The sequence below is a fragment of the Oncorhynchus kisutch genome, linkage group LG4 (genome assembly GCF_002021735.2).
Source record: "Oncorhynchus kisutch isolate 150728-3 linkage group LG4, Okis_V2, whole genome shotgun sequence".
NCBI classification, from domain to species: Eukaryota; Metazoa; Chordata; class Actinopteri; order Salmoniformes; family Salmonidae; genus Oncorhynchus; species Oncorhynchus kisutch.
The window spans coordinates 9,600,027-9,627,384 of NC_034177.2; the positions used below are offsets into that span (position 1 = coordinate 9,600,027).

Genomic DNA, 27,358 nt, shown 5'->3' on the forward strand with positions numbered 1-27,358 from the left:
CTCAACTTTAGTTTAATCTGTCCACAGAATATTTGGCCATTAGCGCTATAAAACATCCAGGTGCACGTTTGCAAACTTCAGACGTGCAGCAATTGTTTTTTTTGGACAGCAGAGGCTTCTTCCGTGGTGTTCTCCCATGAACACCATTCTTGTTTAGTGTTTTACATATGGTAGACTCGTCAGAGATGTTAGCATGTTCCAGAAATTTCTGTAGGTGACACTCTAAGATTCTTCTTAACCTCATTGAGCATTCGGTGCTGTGCTCTTGCAGTCATCTTTGCAGGACGGCCACTCATAGGGAGAGTAGCAACAGTGCTGAACTTCCTCCATTTAAATTTGTCTTACTGTGGACTGATGTACATCAAGGCTTTTACAGATACTGTTGTAACCCTTTCCAGCTTTATACAAGTCAACGATTCTTAATCTTGTGTCCGAGATCTCTTTTGTTCGAGGCCTGGTTCACGTCAGGCAATGCTTCTTGTGAATAGCAAACTCAAATTCTGCAAGTTTTTTTTTTTTTTTTTAAATAGAGAGGGACAGCTCGAACAAACATCTCGTCTCATTGGACTCCAGGTTAGCTGACTCCAGTTATCTTTTGGAGAAGTCATTAGCCTAGGGGTTCACATACACTGAATGTTTAAATTGTATTTAATATAGACAAATTATAATTTGTGTTACTAGTTTAAGCACACTGTGTTGTGAATTAGATCAAATTTGATTACCAATTTATGCAGAAATCCAGGTAATTCCGAAAGGGTTCATACTTTGCCACTAAACAAAGAGGATACATACAGTACTTCTTGCAACAGTAGATTTATTTTTGAACAATACCAAAGCAAAATCTCACAGAGACTTTGATTTACATAGAATGCAAATAAATACAAGAATCAAATAGAATAAAAAGGACAATTATTTACAACACTTCAATAATGCAGAAGCACACATACATTGAGATTCTTGCATTGTTGCCATTTGAAGACATACTACATGTGCTGTCCACTGGTGGGGAAGGACGGCGACTGACTGTACTGCTTTATGGCATACATCTTTTAGCCCAACACCCTGACTACAACTACAGGATATAACAGACGTCACGTCAACGTTCTTCATGTCCCGTTAACACAGAGTACCCAGTATTGAGCTAGTCAGGCAGATGTTAGATTGTCGATATGTTTCAATTTGTCGGTCGGGAAAAAAACTAGTTAAAACAAAAGTCATAGACTGATATATTGCAACAGTACAATGTGATTCTCAATGAAGAGTGGATTGAGCATTATCTCTGTGGTGGACAAGGACAAACGCCATGCGCGTGATAACACCAACCCGAGTGGTGCCGTGACCCTGAAACTGACAGGTTGCACCCCTGAGAAGAACAAAGGTCTTAGCACCATCAAATTACTAAACTAAAGAATGAAAACACCTGCTTCCCCACCACCTCATTCAAATTTGATGTCTTTGGATTTGGGCAGGTTCAGCTACTTTTAAAGCACCCTCGCTTGCTCACCAGAGCCATTATTTTGGCCTCTTTTTTAACATTTATTTTTTTAAACAAACAATTCACCACAACAGACTCCATTTAAAAAACACCCACAGGTTGCTAATCCCCTCCCCATGGATAATCTTTATTGCATATTGAAAAAAATTCTGGACCACCTATTCTTTGCTTTGTTTAAAATTAGGACCTCACTAACAACGTCACTTGATAGTTAAACCTTTATGGTTGTTCTCTCAAACAAGATGACTCATATGTGTGCATAATATATCAGTCAAGTGTCAGATGTTCCAGACACGTGCGATAACATACAATACAGTATGTTGCCTCTTGAACAGTCCCAAAACATCTGAATCAGTGTTTGTTCTCAACAGGCCTGTCAACAACTAGAGGTTTGATTCTTTGATTTTCACATGTCAGTTCCTCCTAAAACAGTACAGAAGTCATCAACAGATATATTAAAATCTGAACAAGACAATAGTATTGGTTTGGAATATCCAAAACTACTTTGATTTATCATAGTAGAGGAGGAAAAAAAATGGACGTAGTAGAAAATGTAACCTCTACAAAAGAGACGACATTCAACCTGATCGTACTCTTTTTGGCACGTTGAAGATGCATACATCCCGTGAGAATCAAGGGAGTGGCCTCCAAAGCATTGATCATTAAAACAGGTTTAAATCATGCCAGTGGCAGGATTAATACTGGTGATATTAAAGAGAGGAGAGGAAGAGACTGTCAGGAGAGGAAATCAAAATGGCTGCTCTGCTAGCTGATCCGTGTAAGAGAAGATATTCATTGTTATCATTATGGCCGATTACCAGAAGAATCCTTCAAGAGTACCCGCAGATGACTTAGTAGTGAAAGATTAAATACAGATCGCCTTGTGATACCATAGTAGGAGATAGAGTCAGTCATCTCTGTGCACTCTGCATCTTTGGCCTTGCATAGCACTTGCACCTTAAGCTAGGTGTTAAAAAAGCAAACCCAGGACTAGGCTGGAATCAAGTCGTCTGCACAGACCACATGCTCTTGAAGAGAATACGTAAAATGGAAACGAGCACACATTCCAGAGTTCTGAGAAATTGCTTCTTGTCAATCTGATCTGAGAGCAGATTGAGTTGACTATCGCCTCCCCTCTTCAGTTGGTGCTCAGTGTGAGCCAGTTGGCTTTGGTTTCAAGTCAGACACACAGCAGGTCATTTGTGTGTGTGTGTCCCGTGTTGGCTTGGCTCCGCTTGCTGCGAGTCGTGGCTGGCCTGGGTCTAGCGCTCTTAAATATAGCCCTTTTGAGATACCCATCGGTCTCTGAAATCATGCAGGGAGGTGACGGGCCATCACTAGAACACCATCAAAATGTCTCCTACTTCTTCTGGGAAGAGAAGGTATATCTTCAACACGAGAGCTCCAGTTCTCTTTTTTAGAGCTTCAACTGACACCATATTGTCACATCTTCCACTCATATGTCATCCAACATCTCCTCCGTCCAATCAGGGTTATGTGTCTTTATACCTAAGAAAGTGAAAGAAAGCAGTTGAGTATAATTTATTTATTTTTTTAAAGGCCTGAACACACCTCTTTGCGATACAAAAGGATTTAGCCTTGCATCAGCTGAGCTGCATATCTTACGGGAATTTGAAAGTCAGAACTCTGAAAAGGGAGGGAGAGGCAACTTGCACAACCACAAAGGGCAGATAAGATATCTTAGGTCATCAGAAGTCTGTTAATAATTGTCTGAAATCACACCTGTGTATAACTACAGCACAGATATACAGCATATGTCTCTCAGAGAGATCTTGGACCAGGCTGCTGCTCAATCTGCTTGAGCCAACTGACCAGGTCCTACAACTGTAAAGCCATCAATGATAGTTGCCTAAAGCCCATCAGAATCTGGAGCCAGGCAATGAAAAGTCATTCTTACGTTCATATATAAAAAGGGCCAGTTTAAATTAACGAAATGACATGGTTGCTAATTGTACTGTGGTTGTGACATGTTATGTGGAGGTTATGGTATGGTTGGGGTCGTCTTACCCACTCTGTGAGGAAAATTCAGGGAGGGCGCCTAGAGAGGTCAGCTGTTCCTCCAGAGCCACGATGCGGAGGCCGATGTACCCCGACGATAGCAGCAGCAGTACCACCCTAAAAACACAATGTTAAGTCAAACTCCCCCATACACTCTCATTTTACATCATTCAAAGTAGATATAGGTCATGCAAAATGAGTTTCCTCCAAATCTATTGTCATCGTGTGGTAGAGCACGGAGAAGAATGGGAGAAACTTCCCAAATACAGGTGTGCCAAGCTTGTAGCATCATACTCAAGGAGACTCAAGGCTGTAATCACTGCCAAATGTGCTTCAACAAAGTACTGAGTAAAGGGTCTGAATACTTATGTAAATGTGATGTTTTTATTTTATTTTTTATAAATCATTTTGGGGTAGACCAGTGTAGATTGATGGGGAAAAAAACTTGAATCAATTTTAGAATAAGGTTAACATAACAAAATGTGGAAAAAGTCAATGGGTCTGAATACTTTCTGAAGGTACTAGTCTTCAAAGAGCACATTCCAATGCTTAAACGTAGTCTCACACAGCAGGTAGTAGTACTATATCTAGATATGGTGCTGCTGGACCCTGTCACTCACAGTCAGAACTGTCGCTGCAATATGTCACTTTTTTGGGGGTGCCCTGACAATTCAAAGAAATGTTAGTTATAGATTTGTCACTCATTGAAAGCCAGTCTAAGAAGCTGTAGATCTGTTCTATGTGCGCTATTTCTATGCTTCCCGTTCTTCTGCGTCTTCCTTTTGGTTTTGTACAGCTAAAAATACAATATTTTTGGTTAGTCCATCTCTGAAAACATGACCTTGGACTTTGCATATAGAGGTCAGGTACATACACAAACAGAAAATATTTTTCACAGCGGTTTAGATGGTACAATGATTCTCTATACTTCCTTGATTTGTCACAAACTGAAATTTGTCAAACTATTCATCTCAGGAAACGGCAGCGCGATTTCTGCGTAGTGTGTCTTTCACCAGTCGCACAGCTTTTGCTAATCTCGTTGTTTTATCACGTGCGACTAAGCACACGTATGCAAATGCTGTTAGGAACACATTGGTTACCATGCCTGCAGAGTATACGCCTGGAAAACGTGTTGGTTACCATGCCTACACACCTGGAAAACGTGTTGGTTACCATGCCTACAGAGTATACACCTGGAAAACGTTCTGTGAAACGAGAGACCCTAAAGCTTATACACTCACGAATGCCATCAAACTGAGTAAACACAGAATAGGCTGCATGTTTAGTAAATAAAGATTATTGAAGGTTGAGTGTTGAAAGAGATTGATCTCACATCTCAAAATAGGGCTACTTAATGTTAGATCCCTCAATTCCAAGGCAATTATAGTCAATGAACTAATCACTGATCATAATCTTGATGTGATTGACCTGACAAACATCAAATCAAAGTTATTTATATAGCCCTTCGTACATCAGCTGATATCTCAAAGTGCTGTACAGAAACCCAGCCTAAAACCCCAAACAGCAAGCAATGCAGGTGTAGAAGCACCAAACATGGCTTAAGCCTGATGAATTTACTGTGTTAAATGAGGCCTCACCTCCTGGTTACACTAGTGACCATATCCCCCATGCATCCCGCAAAGGTCGGAGGTGTTGCTAACATTTACGATAGCAAATCAATTTTAAAAAAGACTGCTTTTTCATCTTTTGAGCTTCTAGTCATGAAATCTATGCAGCCTCTAACCCTCTGCCCCCAACCCTATTACAGGGGCTGAGTCACTGGCTTACTGGTGCTCTTCCATGCCGTCCCTAGGAGGGGTGCGTCACTTGAGTGGGTTGAGTCACTGACGTGATCTTCCCGTCTGTGTTCCCAACCCTTGGGTTGTGCCGTGGCGGAGATCTTTGTGGACTATACTCGGCCTTGTCTCAGGATAGATAGTTGGTGGTTGAAGATATCCCTCTAATGGTGTGGGGGCTGTGCTTTGGCAAAGTGGGTGGGGCTATATCCTGCCTGTTTGGCTCTGTCTAGGGGTATCGTTGGACGGGGCCACAGTGTCTCCCAACCTCTCCCGTCTCAGCCTCCAGTATTTATGCTGCAATAGTGTGCGCGTGTCGTGGGGGGGCTATGGTCAGTCTTATATCTGGAGTATTTCACCTCCCCCTGAGCCCTAGGACTACCTGGCCTGATGACTCCTTGCTGTCCCCAGTCCACCTGGTCGTGCTTTGTGACATCAGCTGATGTAAGAAGGGCTTTATAAATACGTTTTATTGAGACGTTAGAGGTCACTTACAGTATTAGGTAGATGAAGAGAAGAGTGTTGAGGCTGCTGGCATCTCTCTGGATGAGAAGGGAGCAGGCGTTCTGTGTCACACTCCACACCCATGAGCCACCTGACCCGGAAGAGATGGAACGACACTTGGTTAACATCTGCAGGTCATCTCCAGCCTGAACGTGTTTTATTTAAAAATCGCCAAATAAAATGACATCCACTTCAGCACACACAACGGGCTTGTCAGTGGCTCGCTGCATAAAAGTTTTTGTACAGTCACGTGCATTTCTGTTTGTAAGAAAAGGAGCCAGCCGGAAACATAGACCTACATTGCGTGTGGTCCTCTGAGGAGCTCTCTCTCTGCTGTGTGTTTATGCTCCTAGGGGTGGAGTTGCTCCCTTGAGGCACTAGGTCGGAGAAGAACAAAAGGGGGTGGGGGCATACACGTTAGCCCATCTCTGAAAACATGACCTTGGACTTTGCATATAGAGGTCAGGTACATACCCAAACACTTTATGAGTCTACACATTAGGACCTATAGGAGAGGGTGAACATTGTGCTTAATATGAAACCTAGTCCTAGAATGAGAAACAGGCCATTACTGGCCGGAGGGGTATCCTACGAAGCAAGCTACATCTACTCAGGGTTTTCTGAGTAGATGTAGCTTCTGCTAACCAGCTTCAGTTAGCTTCACATTCCAACTCTGGTGTCATCCGTACTAGGACGGTGGATATTGCTCATCCTACATTAAAATCTACCAGGCTGTAACTTTGTACGTGGCTAGTCAAACACAGAACTCTTCATTGAGACAATGCTGGACCATCAATCCATGGGAGAGCCAGAACTCTTCATTGAGACAATGCTGGACCATCAATCCATAGGAGAGCCAGAACTCTTCATTGAGACAATGCTGGACCATCAATCCATAGGAGAGCCAGAACTCTTCATTGAGACAATGCTGGACCATCAATCCATAGGAGAGCCAGAACTCTTCATTGAGACAATGCTGGACCATCAATCCATAGGAGAGCCAGAACTCTTCATTGAGACAATGCTGGACCATCAATCCATAGGAGAGCCAGAACTCTTCATTGAGACAATGCTGGACCATCAATCCATAGGAGAGTCAGTGGCAAAATGAAAGAAAATGTATCTTGCAAATTCAGCAGGCTATGGTGTGAAATAGGCTTTATTTTAGTAGTTATTATGCTGTCTTTATTTGATTATTTATGGTTAATACAGCCATGTGCTTATCAATGCACAACCCCCCCCCCCAACTCCTATCAAGTTGCAAGAGGGAGGGAATCTGATTTCATTGGTCCTCTATTCACAGCTCAGACACTTCCTTCAGGATAAATGGAATTAGCAGGTTAGTGCTGAGGGATTTGTTGCCATAGACATGTACCTGGTTAAAACGTGACCCACTTCGTATTACTGGTTATCCCGACTTGAAATCGGAGTTGACCAAAGTTACCTTGTCAACTCCTCAAACCTGCTTCATAAATACCACTCTGGTAATTCCAGTTAGGCTTACTCACCTTTGTTTGGTCTGGGTGGGGGTGAGGCGAGGAAGAGCTTCGGGTCGGACCCGTCCGGCTGGTCAAAACTGTCCTCTAGACTGGACTGACTGGAGTTCTGTGAGAGAGGTCCATGGAGAGAGACAGTGGGTTAAAACCAGCTTCAAAATAGAGGCCAAAAGATCTACAGTGGAATATGAGGAAGTATCAGCAGGTTACAAAGGGCTGTCGTAGTATCTGCAGTACTGTCGCTCAGGGAAATCCATTAGGCCGACTTTAAAACTTTATAAAATGACATCTTTATGAATTTGAAGATTATCACTTACCACCAGCTTGTCCTGGTCAAAACTATTCTCTGCAGAAGAGAATAGAGGGCTGCTGTTGGCACTTCCATCCTTCAGTTGAGGACACACGGACCGCAGGAGCTTGTAACACGCCTCTCGGTTCCGCAAAGACACAAACAGGTACTGAAAACACACAGGAGAGACATTTAGCCTGGATGCCCTGGAACAGGCGAGGCTGCAACCATTCACCTTCAAAATGTACATTGTTAAATAAGCCAGTCATTAAATCAGATTCAGATCTTACATGTCATCCATCAGAGGTCAATGTGTCTGATGACTTAGACAGCCCTCTATTAAATATTGATATTTAAACCACCAGTATAGATCTAATCATCTGATTAAGGTGGCAGACAACGCACTGTGCCAATGGGACAACTGAGAAAGTGACCCCTAACCTTTTCTCCCTCGGTGGTGCGGATAGACAGGGCATTGGGCACCAGCAGGGCAGTGTTCTGTTTCTTCACAATTTGCACGCTGGTCACAGGGATCACTAACTGTAGAAACAGATAAAAGAGCAACAAAACTTCACTTGATACTTACTGCATTGTGACGTATGGCGTTTTTTTTTCATGACTTAAGATGTACAAAGTTAAACTAACACACTGAACGAAATTATAAACATGTAAAGTTTTGGTCCCATGTTTCATGAGCGGAAATAAAAGATCCCAGAAATGTTCCATAAGCATATTTCTCTTTACATCACTGTTAGTGAGCATTTCTTCTCTGCCAAGATAATCCACCTGACAGGTGTGGCATATCAAGAAGCTGAGGACAATAAAAGGCCACTTTAAACATGTGCAGTGGTCGCACACAACGCCACAGATGTCTCAAATTGGCACGGTGACTGTCCATCAGAGCTGTTGTCAGAGAATTTAATGTTCCTTTCTCTACCATAAGCCACCTCCAATGTATTTTCTTTTAAAATTTGGCAGTATCGTCCAACCGGCCTCACAACCGCAGGCCACGTGTATGGCGTTGTGTGGGCGGAGCAGTTTGCTGATGTCAATATTGTGAACATGCCCCATGGTGGCAGTTGTATTATGTATTTTATCTATGGCCATTTGAATGCATAGATATTGTGATGAGATCCTGAGGCCCATTGTTTAAGGCATTTGTGACCAACGGATACAGATCTCTATTCCCAGTCATATGAAATCTATAGATTAGGGCCTAATGAATTGACTGATTTCCTCGAACTGTAACTCAGTAAAAATCTGAAATTGTTGCATGTTGTGTTTATATTTTTGTTCAGTATATAAATAAACTGTGTTAAACATTAACACACCATTGGGAAAGATATGTAGACATATCTCCATTAGCTAGTAATAGGACTTCTAAACTGTCCATTGACAAATAGGACAAAGTTCAAACCATGTTGTTTAACTGAACAGCCTAGTCCATATTCCACACAGAACAGCCTACTGCTATGCCATGGAGAGAAAATATACAGACGAACAAGCAAGGGTCAGGGTCGCCCATCAACGGTTGCTTACCTTGGTGTCCTTGAGCAGCACAGAGGAGTGGAAGCACGCGTGATGCTTGGTGACATAGAGCCTGCCGTGGTAGAGCACCTCCTTCTGCAGGGCACAGATGTATGCTGGGGGAGAGAGGGAGGACATAGGAAGCGTTAGTTACAAAAGTCCTCGCAGCGTGATGACACACAGCAAGCACTGTCAGTCAGCGTGGGTAAAGGCCAAAATGACTGCCAGGTAAATCATTGTCAGTTACTATGTTCCCCTGCAGATTCACTTAACCTTGCCATCATTTGAACGATTAGTTTAAAAAAAATATATATGTTTTACGTCCTAAATCATGTTTTTGTGATTTAGGACTTTGAAAAGCATGACATGACTATTTGGCACAGGCGTCACATGGTCGTTTGGAGAGAGTCACCATTGGCCACCGATAATATTCAAAACTTCACTTACCATGTAGCAAGTGTTCAGTCTCCGGAATGTTTGGAAACAGCTTGTGGAATGTTCTGTTGTGCTTTATAAAACTCTGTAGAACACAAGAGGAAAAGCTTACTGAATTGACCATGTTAAAGTACCGAGTAGTCTTGGACACCTGATAAAGCAGTGGAGTATAGCTATCCCAACCACAGTGTCAAAAAGGTCAGAGGAGTCAACGTACACTTTGTGAACCGATGCTTGCAGTCCTCTCCAAACTTCTGTCCACATCGAATGTCCGAGACCTGTGGGGGACCGAGATCGGCATGACGTTACTGGCTTTAGCAGGTTGCTGACAGTCACACAGAGGCCTTAGCTTCAAAGAGACTATGAAAGGCCCAAGTCTTGAGTGTACATGGTTGCACAGGGTCAGTGTAGTTACCTGACAGGGGCTTGTCTGGTGAAAGTTTTGCTCTGCTGCAGCAGCTCCAGTTGGGTCTCCTCCAGACTGAAGGGTTTCCTGGTCTTCTCCAGCGTCTTACTCTCCTTCTTCACAGACAGTCCTCCGCTCTCCACCTGGTAGCTGGAAGAGAGGACCGGAAGGGTTCAGTGACAGGGCAAAATAGATCAACCAAAGCACCCATCAATCTTAAGCCACTGATGTATATGTAGTCTCTCATACATCTATTTTCTAACGCGCCATTTGTATTTAGACTTGACAATTGTCAAACCATGAAGTATCGAATATGAATATTATGTAATTAAGAGCTGCTTTCCAAACATGGCGTCTAGCCTAATTCCTTCAGAGGGCTGCCTTAAATACAAGCCATTAAGATGGATATGAATATTTCAGCCACTGGGAGACAAGTTCATTGTGAAATGAGAGAAAAGATCTTTATGATGAGTGGAAAAGGTGACCCTTTTTCTGTAGCCTGAATTATATCAGTCAAAGTGGTGTGTCACACACTGTGACAAGTCTGCAAGGTGCTAGCTAGTAAACCACAGCATTCTGGTAAACACAGCAAAGCAAGGTGATTGGCGACTAGCTTCCTTGTAGGCAAATCATATGGGTGATTCTCATGAAACGAGTTTCAAAAGATGCACGATGCTGAAATCCCCCCGCCATTTCCTGGTTGCTAAAATTCAGCAAGTATAGTGTAGATAATCATTGTACCATCTAAACCACTGCAAAAAAATAATTTCCATAACCCCCCAAAAAATGTATTTTTAGTTGGTGTGCAAAACAGAAAGTAGAAGACCCAAAAACCAAACTTTAGACCAGGGAGCATAGAAATAGCACAAAGAACAGACATATAGCTTCTTAGACTGGCTTCCGATGAGAATGACAGATCTAGACAGTTATATATTGAGGCGTTTCACTATGGCAGTAGTACATTGAGTTAGAAAACCCATGATGCATCTGCCAACAATCAAATATCACTCTGAAGACTAAGATTTCTCATTTTAAATACATTTTACATGACAATTTTCTTTTTTCACCCCCCCAAAAAAATTCTCATTACTGAAATGTCATGATTAAATGGTTGGATAATTTTACTTTAGAAAACCCTAACAATAGGTTGCTGTAGTTTGTCCATGAATCACATTTGAATTTTTATTAATAGTAGAAGTTTACATTAAAACTAATACGCATTACGTAAAATGAGTCTGGACATTACTAATTACCGTAACACTTTTTCAAGTTACTGTAAAAAAAATATTTTAAAAATGTATTCACCCATGATGCATAAAATCTAGGAGTCGTCGTCCTCACAAGTTCATTTTAAATTTCTTGACTTATAGGCCTTCATAATTAGGTTTTTACTCTCGAATACCCCCTTTACAACACTTCACCTTCTCATTACCAAAATGACTAAAAAGCACTTTCTTTTTTTTTTTTTTTTAAACTTACCTTACAAACATGGAGGCATGAATGGGCTTTAGTAATCGGGTCAATTGTTTGCTGATTCATAATGGCCGTCTCCTATTATTTGCAAATTGAAGGGCCTCATTGCAAAACAAACAAAAACATTTTTAGGTCAATTTTGGCAAGTAGAACCTTAATCTTGGTAACGATAATAAGCCAATCCTTATTTTTTATTTCACCATGTAAATGAGAACTTGTTCTCAACTGGCCTACAACTGCGACCTGGCCAAGATAAAGCAAATCAGTGTGACAAAAAAAACAAGAGTTACACGTGGGATGAACAAAAGCACAGTCAATAACATAATAGAAACATGGATACAGTGTAAGGAGGTGATAAATAGTAGCGAAGTAATTCACACTTCAACGGCTCAGAGGTAATAAATAGGCCATAGTAGCGAAGTAATTCACAATTGAACGGCTCAGAGGTAATAGGCCATAGTAGCGAAGTAATTCACAATTCAACGGCTTAGAGGTAATAAATAGGCCATAGTAGCGAAGTAATTCACAATTCAACAGCTCAGAGGTAATAAATAGACCATAGTAGCGAAGTAATTCACAATTCAACGGCTCAGAGGTAATAAATAGGCCATAGTAGCGAAGTAATTCACAATTCAACGGCTCAGACACAAGAGGTATGTGGCAGGGTCTACAGTCAATCACAGAATACAAAAAGAAAACCAGCCCCGTCGCGGACCAGGATGTCTTGCTCCCAGGCAGACTAAATAACTTTTTTGCCCACTTTGAGGACAACAGTGCCACTGACACGGCCCGCAACCAAAACCTGCGGACTCTCCTTCACTGCTGCCTACGTGAGTAAAATATTTAAACGCGTTTACCCTCGCAGGGCTGCAGGTCCAGACGGCATCCCCAGCCGCGTCCTCAGAGCACGCGCAGACCAGCTGGCTGGTGTGTTTACGGACATATTCAATCAATCCTTATCCCAGTCTGCTGTTCCCACATGCTTCAAGAGGGCCACCATTGTCCCTGTTCCCAATGAAAAATAAGGTAACTGAGCTAATCGACTACCGTCCCGTAGCACTCACTTCCGTCATCATGAAGTTCTTTGAGAGACTAGTCAAGGACCATATCACCTCCACCCTACCTGACACCCTAGACGCACTCCAATTTGTTTACCGCCCAAATAGGTCCACAGACGACGCAATCTCAACCACACTGCCCTAACCCATCTGGACAAGAGGAATACCTATGTGAGAATGCTGTTCATCAACTACAGCTCAGCATTTAACACCATAGTACCCTCCAAACTCCTCATCAAGCTCGAGACCCTGGGTCTCAACCCCGCCCTGTGCAACTGGGTACTGGACTTCCTGACGGGCCACCCCCAGGTGGTGAGGGTAGGCAACAACATCTCCACCCCGCTGATCCTCAACACTGGGGCCCCACAAGGGTGTGTTTGAGCCCTCTCCTGTACTCCCTGTTCACCCACGACTGCGTGGCCACGCACGCCTCCAACTCAATGATCAAGTTTGCGGACGACCCAACAGTGGTAGGCTTGATTACCAACAACGACGAGACGGCCTACAGGGAGGAGGTGAGGGCCCTCGGAGTGTGGTGTCAGGAAAATAACCTCACACTCAACGTCAACAAAACAAAGGAGATGATTGTGGACTTCAGGAAACAGCAGAGGGAGCACCCCCCTATCCACAGATGTGACAGTAGTGGAGAGGGTAGTAAGTTAAGTTCCTCGGCATACACATCACGGACAAACTGAATTGGTCCACCCACACAGACAGCGTCGTGAAGAAGGCGCAGCAGCGCCTCTTCAACCTCAGAAGGCTGAACGGTTTGTCACCAAAAGCACTCAAACTTCTACAGATGCACAATCGAGAGCATCCGGTCAGGCTGTATCACCGCCTGGTACGGCAACTGCTCCGCCCACAACCGTAAGGCTCTCCAGAGGGTAGTGAGGTCTGCACAACGCATCACCGGGGGCAAACTACCTGCCCTCCAGGACACCTACACCACCCGATGTCACAGGAAGGCCATAAAGATCATCAAGGACAACAACCACCCGAGCCACTGCGTGTTCACCCCGCTATCATCCAGAAGGCGAGGTCAGTACAGGTGCATCAAAGCAGGGACCGAGAGACTGAAAAACAGTTTCTATCTCAAGGCCATCAGACTGTTAAACAGCCACCACTAACATTGAGTGGCGGCTGCCAACACACTGACTCAACTCCAGCCACTTTAATAATGGGAATTGATGTAAAATATATCACTAGCCACATTAAAACAATGCTACTTAATACAATAAGGTCTACATACCCTACATTATACTCATCTCATATGTATATACTGTACTCGATACCATCTACTGAATCTTGCCTATGCCGTTCTGTACCATCACTCATTCATATATCTTTATGTACATATTCTTTATCCCTTTACACTTGTGTGTATAAGGTAGTAGTTTTGGAATTGTTAGGTTAGATTACTCGTTGGTTATTACTGCATTGTCGGAACTAGAAGCACAAGCATTTCACTACTCGCATTAACGTCTGCTAACCACGTGTATGTGACAAATAAATTTGATTTGATTACAATTTAGCAAATGAACACTGGAGTGATAGATGTGCAGATGCTGATGTGCAAGTTGAAATACTGGTGTGCAAAAGAGCAAAAAAAAAGTAAATAAAAACAATATGGGGATGAGGTAGGTAGATTGGTTGGGCCATTTACAGATGTGCTGTGGACAGCTGCAGTGATCGGTAAGCTGCTCTAGATAGCTGCTGCTTAAAGTTAGTGAGGGAGATATAGGTCTCTAACTTCAGCGATTTTTACAATTCGTTCCAGTCATTGGCAGCAGAGAACTGGAAGGAAAGGTGGCCAAAGGTGTTGGCTTTGGGGATGACCAGTGAAATATACCTGCTGGAGCGCGTGATACAGGTGGGTGTTCTTATGGTGGCCCGTGAGCTGAGAAGGCAGAGCTTTGCCTAGTAAAGACTTACAGATGGCCTGGAGACGAATATGTAGCGAGGGCCAGCCGACGAGAGCATACAGGTCGCAGTGGTGGGTGGTATATGGGGCTTTGGTGACAAAACAGAAGGCACTGTGATAGCAAATTGGATGTAGTCTGAGTAGAGTGTTGGAGGCTCTTTTGTAAACGACATCGCCGAAGTCGAGGATCGGTAGGATAGTAAGTTTTACGAGGATGTTTGGCAGCGTGAGTGAAGGAGGCTTTGTTGCGAAATAGGAAGCAGATTCTAGATTTAATTTTGGATTGGAGATGCTTAATATGAGTCTGGAAGGAGAGTTTACAGTGTAGCCAGACACATAGGCATTTGTAGTTGTCCACATATTCTAAGTCAGAACCGTCCAGAGAAGGGATGCTAGGTCGGGCAGGCGGGTGCGGGCAGCGAACGTTTGAAAAGCATGCATTTAGTTTTACTAGCGTTTAACAGTGTCCAAAAAGGGCCAGCTGTATCCAAAATGGTGTCGTCTGCGTAGAGGTGGATCAAGGAATCACCCGCAGCAAGAGCGACATCGTTGATATATACAGAGAAGAGCGGTATAATTAAATTACTAGGACCACTGCTTACACCCATTGTATAATATGGGTAAATATGTGTGTATAAACCCCATGTACAGTGGGCATCATAAGTATTCACCTCCCTTGAACGTTCACATTTGGTTGCGTTAGGAAGTGGGATTGAAATGGATTGGTGACTGTCATTGATGTAGACAAAACAGGCTACTCCATCATGTCAAAGGGAAAAGAAAATACAACAAATGTTTACAAAAATTTATTTTCAAAATAAAATAAAAAAAGTATTCACATAATATTATTTATTCACTAAATTAGTTCAGGAGTAAAATGTGGCTTAACAAATCACATAAATGACATGGAATCACTTTGTGAAATAAGGGTTGACATGATTTAACCACTTCCTACATAAAACTCAAAAAAGAAGCGTCCCCTTTTCAGGACCCTGTCTTTCAAAGATAATTGGATATTTACTTCACAGATCTTCATTGTAAAGGGTTTAAACACCGTTTCCCATGCTTGTTCAATGAACCATAAACAATGAATGAACATGCGCCTGTGGAACGGTTGTTAAGACACTAACAGCTTACAGACGGTAGGTAATTAAGGTCACAGTTCTGAAAACCTAGGACACTAAAGAGGCCTTTCTAACTGACTCTGAAAAACACCAAAAGAAAGATTCCCCGGGTTCCTGCTCATCTGCATGTGGCCAGGGCAATAAATTGTAATGTTCATACTGTGAGACGCCTAAGACAGCGCAACAGGACGGACAGCTGATCGTCCTCGCAGTGGCAGACCATGTGTAACACCTGTACAGGATCTGTACATCTGAACATCACACATGCGGGACAGGTACAGGATAGCAACAACTGCCCGAGTTACACCAGGAACGCACAATCCCTCCATCACTGCTCAGACTGTCCGCAATATGCTGAGAGAGGCTGGACTGGGGGCTTGTAGGCCTGTTGTAAGGCACTGATGAAGACAACCAACGTTTCGACAGACAAGTCATTAAATTATTGCATCAGAGCTTCTAGAGTGTGTGGCTCTCCTTTAAATTTTTCAAGGCATGCCCTCAGACATCACCGGCAACAACGTTGTCTATGGGCACAAACCCATTGTCGCTGGACCTGACAGGACTGACATAAAGTGCTCTTCACTGACGAGTCGCAGTTGTGTCTCACCAGGGATGATGGTCGGGTTCGTGTTTATCGCCAAAGGAATGAGCGTTACACCAAGGCCTGTATTCTGGAGCGGGATCGATGTGGAGGGTCCGTCATGGTCTGGGGCGGTGTCACAGCATCATCGGACTGAGCTTGTTATTGCAGGCAATCTCAACGCTGTGCGTTACAGGGAAGACATCCTCCTCCCTCATGTGGTACCCTTCCTGCAGGCTTATCCTGACATGACCCTCCAGCATGACAATGCCACCAGCCATACTGCTCATTCTGTGCGTGATTTCCTGAAAGACAGAAATGTCAGTGTTCTGCCATGGAAAGCCCAGATCTCTCATGTCTGGGACCTGTTGGATTGGAGGGTGAGAGCTAGGGCCATTCCCCCAAGGAATGTCCAGGAACTTGCAGGTGCCTTGGTGGAAGAGTCAGGTAACATCTCACAGCAAGAAATGGCAAGTCTGGTGTAGTCCATGAGGTGGAGATGCACTGCAGTACTTAATACAGCTGGTGGCCACACCAGATACTGACTTACTTTTGAACACCCCTTTGTTCAGGGACACATTCATTTTCTGTTAGTCACATGTCTGTGGAACTTGTTCAGTTCATGTCTCAGTTATGTTCATACAAATATTTACACGTTAGGTTTGCTTAAATTAAACGTAGTTGAAGTGAGAGGACGTTTCTTTTTTTGCTGAGTTTACATACATCAGGTCCCTCAGTGTTGAAGCACAGATTCAACTACAAAAGACCAAGGAACTTTTCAAAACCCTCAAAGGGCAGTGATTGGTAGATGGGTAACAATAACCAATCAGTCATTGAATATGTATCTCTAAGCATGGTAAGACTGTGGATGATGATTTAAACCACCCAGACACAAAAATAGTCTTCTGAACTGTTCTGGACAGAAAGGAAATTGCTCAGAGATGTTACCATGAGATCATTAGTGATTTTAAAACAGCTACAGAGTTCCTAGGCTGTGATGGGAGAAATATTAAATCAACATTGTAGTTACTCCACAATAAATGACCTAAATGACAGTTTGAAAACAACAAAAGACTACAAAAATATTCCAAAACACTGCATCATGGTATGGGTATGCTTGACATGTTATAAGGATAAAAATAAACGAGAGATGGAGCTAAGCACCGGCAAAAATAATAAATATATATATATTTTTTGTTGTTGAAAATAACTGCTTCAGTCAGCTTTCCACCAGACACTGGAAACAAATTCACCTTTCAGCAGGACCCCTTGGGGGTCATGTATTCACCTTGCCCATTATTACTTTGAAAATAATAGAAATGGGCAAATATTGCACCATCCTGGTGTGCAAAGCCGTTACCCAAGACAACTCACAGATGCAATTACTGCCAAAAGGTGTTTAACATGTATTGACTCAACAACCAAAAAAGCCCTTCCTGTAATCGGGGCGGCAGGTAGCCTAGTAGTTAGAGCGTTGGACTAGTAACCTTAAAGGTTGCAAGATCAAATCCCCGAGCTGACAAGGTAAAAACCTTTTGTTCTGCCCTTGAACAAGGCAGTTAACCCACTGTTCCTAGGCCATCATTGACAATAAGAATTTGATCATGATCAAATTATCATTCTTGAAAAAACAAGAATGATCATTTTTGCATTGGTAGTTGTGGATAGTGGTAAAATGCATATGATATTATCTGATCTATAAACATAATTATCATTAAAATAGAGAAATACAGATCCTAGCCTTAGCGACCCAAGAGGAATTTTATATATATATATATATACATATATATATATATATATATATATACATACATATACATATATACATATACACATATATACATATATATATATATATATATATATATATATATATATATATATATATATATATATATATATATATATATATATATATATATATATATATATATATATATATATATATATATATATATATATATATATATATAGTGCCAGTTGTGAGAATCACAACATATGATTGCAGTAAACATCTTCAAATCACTTCCATTTCAGAATGTACGCAAGCCCAAGTCAAATCCCATGAAGGCAATCATAGGACAGAGTTGATATTTTCTCTCTCCAAAAGGACAGAAATAGAACATAGAAAATAGAAATCTCTATGGAGTTAGGCTACAAAAAAACACACTAGACGAAGATCAACGTGACATGACAAAACAGGTCTCAACCCGAATCGTGAATGTCTGTGCAAGAAGTCCAAATCATTTTCCTGAAAATAATTATACAATCAAATGAGCAAACTGCCGTCTAAAGTCTTACCCGTTCAGACGCAGTCTCCCAGATGACCGAAAACTCATATACCTATTCATAGCAAGACCTTATCTGAATAAAAGCACACTTCAATCCATTATGTGCCGTCAGTCAAAACAACAGTTGAAGAAAAAGAAAAGAGGACCTTTTAAGTTCCAACACTGCTTCAATGAAATGTTTTTTTTTCTGAGTGACTTCTGAACCAGTTCAGTCTGGCCGTATCCTTCAAGTGAAAGCAGTTCTATTACCTAAAGGATGTGGCTTTGTGTTGAAATGGTGTGACACTTTGTAGTGGGTGACGTAAGCCTAAGGGCCCACGCCTCCTGCACTTAGTGGTGCAATGCACAGGTGGGGACATGTAAAAACCACACAAAAAAATAGCCCTTCCCGTAATCTAAAAAAGTTCCACTAGCTCAGAGTGAAAATGAATGAACTACGGATCCTTCTTATATAGGCTAGCCTGTGGATCTTGTTTAGCTTGAAGACATCTAGTTCAGGGACAGTCTGAGAAACCCAGGGAGGTGTACCCGAATACCACCTGTACCCGAATACCCGAGATCCAATCCGGACAGGTACAAATCAAGAATTTGAAATGTCACGGGTACGTGTCGGATCTGACTGTCACGGGTCGGATCTGACTGTCACAGGTACGTGTAATTTTAACTGAATTGTACAGATCCGAACTCTACTGCTGCAGTAGAACCAGATACATTTATGCTGCTGCTCTTGCTTTTCGTGAGAAAGGTGCATGTAGTTTGTTGAGCAAAAAAATTCAAGAGTTGTTCTGATGAATTTACTCTGACATCATCCCCCACCCCCCCCCCCCCCCCATCACATGTCATTTCCTTGAAATGCATTTAATAATATTTCTACGATGTCCACCCACACACGCAACTCTAAATCCTGCCAAGTGAGTCCCGCTTAGAAAACCGGTATCAAATTAACCGTTGGTGACAGACATGGCATACCAGCATTGTCTATATGCCATGGTCTACTCTAGACCTGCACTGGTTCCTTCAGGACATACATGAGTGGTCACGAATTAAGCAATAAGGCCCGAGGAGGTGTGATATATGGCCAATACACCACGGCTAAGGGCTGTTCTTATGCAAGACGCAACGCGGAGTGCCTAGACACAGCCCTTGGCCGTGGTATATTGGCCATATATCACAAACCCTGAGGAGCCTTATTGCTATTATAAACTGGTTACCAACGTAATTAGATCAGTAAAATGACCTGTGGTATACCATGGCTTTCAGCCAAATCAGAATTCAGGGCTTGTACCACCTAGTTTATAATTGTCAATATGCCTCTCACTAATGTATGAACTCTGCCAATTATACCACAGGCACACAGCACTTTCAAAAAGCATTAGGCCAAGGTTATATCAGATAGCAATAAGGTGTTGTAGAAAAGTCACGGACAATTACAAAATTATAGTTGACTGGAAAACTACTTACATCACGCACCATGTGACAGTTACGTCACCGGGATGACATGATCAGCTCTGTATAAAGGCAAACAATGACCAGCAAAACCTCCCAATAGTAAAACACTTAACACTGTTACAGGAACACAGGTTAAAGGCTTTATGGTTTCCTTTAGGCTGTACAGTCCAGGTAGGACACAGAGAGCAGGATTCCTCAACTAGCAGCCAGCGGGCCCAATTTGGTTTCATTCCTCCCCCCCCCCGACATTGTGAGCAAAACTTATTTTAAATTGGACATAAGACTAAAAACACCAGTGATTTTTTGGGGAAAATCTGTTCAAGTTTTATCATGCATAATAGACACACATGATCATATACAAATAAATGTAAGCAAGGTTTGAAAATATTATGTTTTAGTCAGGCTTCTTGCGGTCAATTTGCAGTCTTACAAATGATTTGTAACATGTGTGCATGCCTAGACGGCTGAACTCTCAGATCCTGCCACGTAACATGTGTGCATGCTTAGACGGCTGAACTCTCAGATCCTGCCACGTAACATGTATGCATGCCTAGACGGCTGAACTCTCAGATCCTGCCACGTAACATGTGTGCATGCCTAGACGGCTGAACTCTCAGATCCTGCCACGTAACATGTGTGCATGCCTAGACGGCTGAACTCTCAGATCCTGCCACGTAACATGTGTGCATGCCTAGACGGCTGAACTCTCAGATCCTGCCACGTAACATGTGTGCATGCCTAGACGGCTGAACTCTCAGATCCTGCCACGTAACATGTATGCATGCCTAGACGGCTGAACTCTCAGATCCTGCCACGTAACATGTGTGCATGCCTAGACGGCTGAACTCTCAGATCCTGCCACGTAACATGTGTGCATGCCTAGACGGCTGAACTCTCAGATCCTGCCACGTAACATGTGTGCATGCCTAGACGGCTGAACTCTCAGATCCTGCCACGTAACATGTATGCATGCCTAGACGGCTGAACTCTCAGATCCTGCCACGTAACATGTGTGCATGCCTAGACGGCTGAACTCTCAGATCCTGCCACGTAACATGTGTGCGTGTGCTTATTTGGAGTGTTGGCTGGCAGCCAGTCACACAGTACTTGCTGGCTACACTGTTTGTTGTAGAGGCCTTCCAAAAAATATGTTTGCTAAGTTTGAGACGAGAATCCACCGTACTGTAGCCTACTTGTAACATGTGGTCAGTGAGGTCCAAAAATCACAGAATACAATAAAAATAAAAATGCAACAGCCAATGAAATGCAGGGGAATAACAAAGTCAAGCAACCAATTTGCTGCATGCTAGAAGTTGTATAAGGGAAACTGTAGTCTACTAAAGTAATTCACATTGTCATATAACAGTGTTTTCCCCCATAGTTTCTATGATGTCCTCTTTATGGGTTTAGCAGCAGCCCACCGCCCAGAAGCACTTTTTAAAAGATCAGGGTGATTACCTCCAAGGTAACTAGCTTGTAATCCTGGAAGTGTAGCCAATCTGCTGTATGCCCCCAAGGAAGTCACCAGCAGATCACTTGAGGCCAATAGGATGTGATCTAGAGCTGGTTCTGCTCCCTCTGGGACTGGACTTCGTCCATGGAGGCCATGACTAAACGTTGTTGAACGTCGCAGATAGAAATGCCATGATTTAGAGCTGATGCTATTCCTTATTCTACACGTCAGAGGCAGTTTTGTTCTACATAGCCTATTTCTATCTGAACTTTTCAAAACGTTGCGTCCTGCTGAACACACTGGTGGTTGGAGTCAAGGAAGCCGTTTGGCTAAATCCGCAGTCGACACAGAGTGAGAAAAGTCATACTCACGTAAAATGGAAAAGCATTGATGGCATTCACTCACACTTAGGCTACACCTTGATCAGTCCAGAATATAAACAGGCAGTGAGTAGGCTGTGACAGGTGAAGAGGATAAAGAGCCCTACCTCGCCCCATTCCCTGCACGGCCACAGTCTGCAGCATCCTGATCATACCACTGGCTGTTTCCTCTCTCCATGATCAGCCAAGCTTGTCCTAAACCACCTTTTCTTCAGCTGCTACAGAGAGAGAGCGCCCGCTGGTCCGAGCACAAGCAGTGTGTGTGTGTGAGAAAAAGGAGAGTGTACTTTTTGCTCTCCGCTGAACCCGGGAGCAACTGCAGACAGTCAATGGGTGTAAAGGTCTCTCTTTTACAGCTGCAGTTCAAAACAACATTGAAGGGTAGGAAGAGAAGCAGCACACACACAGACAGAGAGAGAGAGAGAGCAAGCGAGAGTGAGAGACACACAGAGTGAGAGAGACACAGAGTGAGAGAGTGAGACACACAGAGTGAGAGAGTGAGACACACACAGAGTGAGAGAGAGACACAGAGCACGAGAGAGAGAGTGAGATGAAAAAAACAAGAGGGTTGGCCACACTGACCCCGCTCATATTGTGTCACCTGGCGTTACCTTGGAAACAGCTGACATTGGGAAGGGAAGAGTGTGAGGTGTGGAAGTAACACCAGCCTCTATTCTCACCACAGCATGAAAATGGCTTCAAATGAGTCCGAGTCACTAAAATGGCAGTCAAATTCAAAACGACTCAAGGGGATGGTGCTACAAAGCAACCAGTACAATGAGTCCAAGGAATCAAAATACACATGGACAATGGTGCCGGTTTAAAAAAAAGGACACCTTTCAGAGGCATGAGTTCAAATTAAGCCCGCAGGTGGATCCAAATTTGAGTCTTCAGGTTGAACGCACTTCTTTAAAAAAATGTTTTACACTTTTGGGAGTCACAACTAATGTTGGTGGGGGGGGGGGGGGGGGGGGGGGGGGGGGGGGACTCAAATTTGAGTCTTCAGGTTGAACGCACTTCTTTAAAAAAATGTTTTACACTTTTGGGAGTCACAACTAATGTTGGTGGGGGGGGGGGGGGGGGGGGGGGATAATAAACATTGACATCTGTGTTTTCAGGAGGACACAAGGAGAGGTAGCCACTTGGGGCTGAGGCTAGAACTCAGGCTAGGACTCATTCTTACACCTTAGACACTAGCTGATCCCAGAGACTTCCAGTCATTCAGCCAATGCTAGTTAGCAAATTGGTTCAGAAACTACCTTCAAAAATGTAGAGACATAAATTGTATTCATCAGTTAAATCGGACTCTGGGTAAGTACAAAAAAGGCAAAACATTTTTTTTTTTTTTTCTCCCTTTCCCCCTGGACAGAGATTTCACAACATAAAACAGCCAGCAGTCTTAAATTAGCCCTTTACTTCTCCTACTTTCTAGTATGTGTAAATCCACTTATATGTGCCATTTAGCAGACATGTTCATCCAAAGCGACTTATTCATGCATACATTTTACATAGAAGTGGTCGCAGGAAACGAACCCACTACCTCAACGTTGCAAGTGCCATGCTCTACCAACTGAGCCACAGAAGACCACTTAACAGGCCTTTACTGAGGACGGTGAAGGGGTCAAATGCAAAAAGGTTACTTTTCTAGCATGAATGACATTTTTGCATAACGAAGAGAGTTGTCAAGAGTCTCATTGGTGGACCACAAAGACGCAGATTGGCCTATCAGCTGAAGAGCTCTTCCTCATCAGGCCAATTCAATGACATTTGAAATTGAAAAGGACTTCACACTTGCATGTCAAAAGGCCAATTGTTTGCTTTGGCAACAAGACAAACTAAAATATGGTTTAAACTCTGAGTCGACTCTGTACTTTAGGGCTGCAATGTTAAGCAGGGTGGCTACTGACCACTGCTCTGCTGAAAAAAATACATAAATAACACATTAGGCCAAGTCGACACACACCATTTTACCTGTGCACACATTGTACGAGCTTGGACCAACAGCACCCCCATCCACTTGATTTCTGCCTTCATTTGTCCGCTTCAGTTTAAAATCACCGGATACGATATGTATTGGCTGCTGTGGTCACACAAGGAGGTGAGAGGGCTTATCGCAGAACAGCTCTTACCATTGCCATTACCAGCCGTTATACATGTGGTTATGTATGGGACGGGCAGGGCTCGAGTATCACAGAATGTAGCGCTAACATTTTGAAGCTGAGCCATTCTCGTGTGCTCTGCCACACAGTACAGTCATATCTGACTAAGATCATAAAATGGTGTCAAATTCTTCAACCTCGTCAAATATAAGACAGGCGACATTATTTCACAGAAAATAAATGTTCCTTGAGATTTGTCCGAGCGAAGTGATGAAAAGTAGCTAACAGTTACAGGTCTCATATGTTCACTGAGCAGAGCAGCCCAAGCCGAGCCGTTGCTATGGATACCCAGACTCAGTTCGCCATGAGTAGAGCGCATGCAGAGCAAGCTGTGCACAGGGTGCGAGTGAGAGAGGCACAGTTAATGACAAAGAAAAGTATCTATTAATATCAGTTTGTGCAGATGGGAACAGATCTGGTAGTACACTAGCCTCATTGAGGTGGTATACAATATCTCCTCATGTCCGCAAAAGCAACTGCATTGCATAAGCTAAAGTGTGGACTAGATAGGGGCATTTCAGAGGAGCAAAAGTTGTCCCACAACTCCGCGAATGGTGGTCCTCAAGAGCTTTGACAGATGTGGTGGTCCTCAGAACAGGGGGGAAATGTCCAGTTAGGTAAACTGCTGATTTTCTATCGTTCAATCATATTGGTTGCAGCCAAACGCAAAGACCAGGTGACAAAAGATGGTCTCACGAACTTGTTAAAATAAATTGTTTTACAGTGCGCCGATTAAAAGCAAGGGAAAGTACAAATCCCAAAGCTTTCACACATGGCCTAGCCATACATCAATATTTTGTACAAATAACTAAGGTTAACAGAACAATCCAAAACCATTTTTTGTTCAGCCTAATCTAAGTGCCACAAGGGCAAGCAAACAGCACAGTTCAAGTCAAGCAAATATGCCAAATCTATTTTACATCCCAGTATTGAGCAAGAGCAAAACAGTCAACTAATCAAGTGATGTGAACAGAGGCCAGCGAGGGTTCAAGGAGGGTGCAGTTTTGCTCTGCAGCAGACTGGTCCAACAGGACAAGGCAGGGTGCCAAACAACGTGCCGTCAGGCCCAGCCGAACAATGTGTTTTGGGAGTGTCATACCACCCCATGGGTTCTTGCCACTTCCTCCATGTTCAGCCGACACAGACAGAAGACAATTCTTCCAGCAGAGCCTCATGATAGTCACACCACCAAGCAGGAAACTCCCACCTGGCTCTCACACCATGTAAGTACAAAAATGGAGTATATCAAAACCTCAAGAGTTAGGCTTAGCCTTAAATAACAATAATTGAAAGGTTTGGTTAAGTCCCCTTAATCTGGTAATGTAAGCCTCCCCTGCCCCTGGTTGTGAGCCACCTAACCACCCCCAGGTTCCTATTGGCTCATTCTTCCCCCCTTCCTCTCCTCTGTAACTATGCCCAAAATCATTGCTGTAAATGAGAATGTCTTCTCAGTCAACTTACCTGGTAAAATAAAAAGCACCTCCAAGGAGCCAGATGGACACCCGAGGAGAATTTCAATTACATTTCCTTGATTGGTCATGTCTTCTCTCCTTGCCTCCTACTCAAAACCCATTGGACGAGAAGGTCACAGGGGCAGGACCTCAGACCTTCTCATCCAATGGGTTTTGAGAGGGAGGCGAGAGGACCAGAGGAAATCCGATTGAAATTCTCCCCTGGACTGCAGCCCCTCCCCGTCTATTCCCAGCTTCAACGTAGGACTATTTGAACTTCAAAACTATGCATCCTCCCTTAGACAAGTACACATTGTTATAACTGGACACTTGAGGACCTGAGAGATTACCCCCACCAATGTCACACTCACATACCAGTAACAGTGAAAGAGATCGCCTAGAGGGTCAGGGATAATAGGAAATCCAATTGTTTTCCGGGGGACCGGGGATGGAAAGTAACAGGATTTCTATTCTATGGGGTTCAAACAGCGATGTGCAACGGCCATGAAAAGGGAAAGACCACCTGTGGTTGACCCATGGGGACCCAAGATGCGTTTCCATTGACGATTTACCCTAAAGACTCAGCCCTTTCTGTTTATATTTACACGGACCGGCAACCGTGTCGCGTGGCTCCGGCAGACATGCCCTGAATTGGGGCCAAGCCTCCAGATACTTTAACCGACATTTACATAACTGGCTGACTGAACTTTAACACCTTGTCACAAAGAAATTGTATTGAATGATGCAGAGATGGTGGATTCTGATTGCTGATTGCTGATGAAAACAATACCAGTAAAGAAAAGAGGAAAAGAGAACATGTCCCCTGCTGTGACATCGATCCATACAGTCTCTGGTTATTCGCAGAGCAGGATCATCACCGACATCAGCAGGAGAAATAAATAGTGTTGTCATTCTGAGCCACATAGAGGTGCAGGAGGAAGATGAGGTAATCGTGTTGTCCTCTGCGAGAGAGAGGCAAATGAGATTTACAACTGTTCTGAACCTGAGCATTGGAAGATGCAATAGCATAACAATGTAAGCTGTCCATTTTCATTAAAAAAAAAAATTAAAAACATACCCCCTTCTGTTAACAGTGGTGAAAAGTGAATATTATGGGCCTGTTTTGAATGTAAAGATACTCACTTTCCTTGACTGTAGGCTGGTGTAATTTCTGAGTTTGGCCCGTTAAGGTGGCAATGATAATATGAAGGCCTGAGTGTAAAAAGTTTTCCACTGCGACCTAATTAAAGCATAACATCTAACACTAGCTACATTCATACAGCACAGCCAGCCATTTTTAAATCAGGAAGCTCTATGCATCAAAATATACGATGTTGACGCGCGCCTTAGGTCCAGCTGTTTGCACAACGAATGTTCCTTTGAGACACTACAGACAGCTGACAAGCATTTATTTGTGAGACAGTAAATATGATTACCTTTGAAATGTGTTCAATAAACAACTGTAGTTACATAGCTAGCTATGTCACCTAGGATGTAACTAACTAGCAAGTGGTTTCATAACAAGCCAGTTAAATATCGCACAGGGCTGTATATGCACCGCTTGATAAACGACTCGTGCAATAGTAATAACTATATAAAGCAATTCAGTGCACATGCTTAATGCAATGATACAAATGTCTAGTTAGGTCATATTGAATTCAAAACGTTGATATTAGCTAGCTAAGTTAGTATTTTATAAGAAGCGGATAGCCAGCTAACGTTAGTCAAGTTAGCATATGTTTGTTTGCACATCCACCCATTAGTACAGAGCGCTAAAGCTGGGGCTAGCGGCTTTTTGTAGAACAGTTAGTTAGGTTATCTATCCTTACCTTTCTTTCATGAAGTGCTTGATTCTAACGATTGCCTTTTCATCCATCTTCCTCAGGAAGGTTTTCAATCGATCTGTCCGGTTTTCAAGCATTCTTCTTCCAACCGGTGTTCGACTCCAAAACCCCGCTCCACCACAGATGTTGCACGCCAACTCCTGGATTTTCTTTTCTCCCACTCCAGCTATGACGACACATTAAATTAGCTTAAAGTGGACCAAGCCAA

At 43.0% G+C, this 27,358-nt stretch overlaps 1 protein-coding gene across 3 annotated transcripts; it reads right to left on the reverse strand.

Annotated features, from left to right (window-relative positions):
• Positions 1-797: 797 nt before the first annotated feature.
• On the reverse strand, positions 798-27,358 carry LOC109881257 (GRAM domain-containing protein 2B). 3 transcript variants are annotated; one of them, XM_031822413.1, is made up of 12 exons: positions 27,136-27,358; positions 9,977-10,117; positions 9,779-9,839; positions 9,574-9,646; positions 9,139-9,242; positions 8,041-8,139; positions 7,628-7,768; positions 7,323-7,419; positions 6,114-6,191; positions 5,806-5,905; positions 3,524-3,631; positions 798-3,004 (listed from the first exon to the last, which is right to left on the reverse strand). In XM_031822413.1, the coding sequence occupies exons 1-12, from the start codon at positions 27,225-27,227 to the stop codon at positions 2,989-2,991; spliced, it is 1,110 nt and encodes a 369-aa protein (XP_031678273.1). In that variant the 5' UTR covers positions 27,228-27,358; the 3' UTR covers positions 798-2,988. The 3 variants fall into 3 exon arrangements, with proteins under 3 accessions (XP_031678273.1, XP_020329005.1, XP_020329006.1); XM_020473416.2 differs by lacking the exon at positions 27,136-27,358 and adding an exon at positions 21,804-21,997; XM_020473417.2 differs by lacking the exon at positions 27,136-27,358 and adding an exon at positions 18,425-18,640.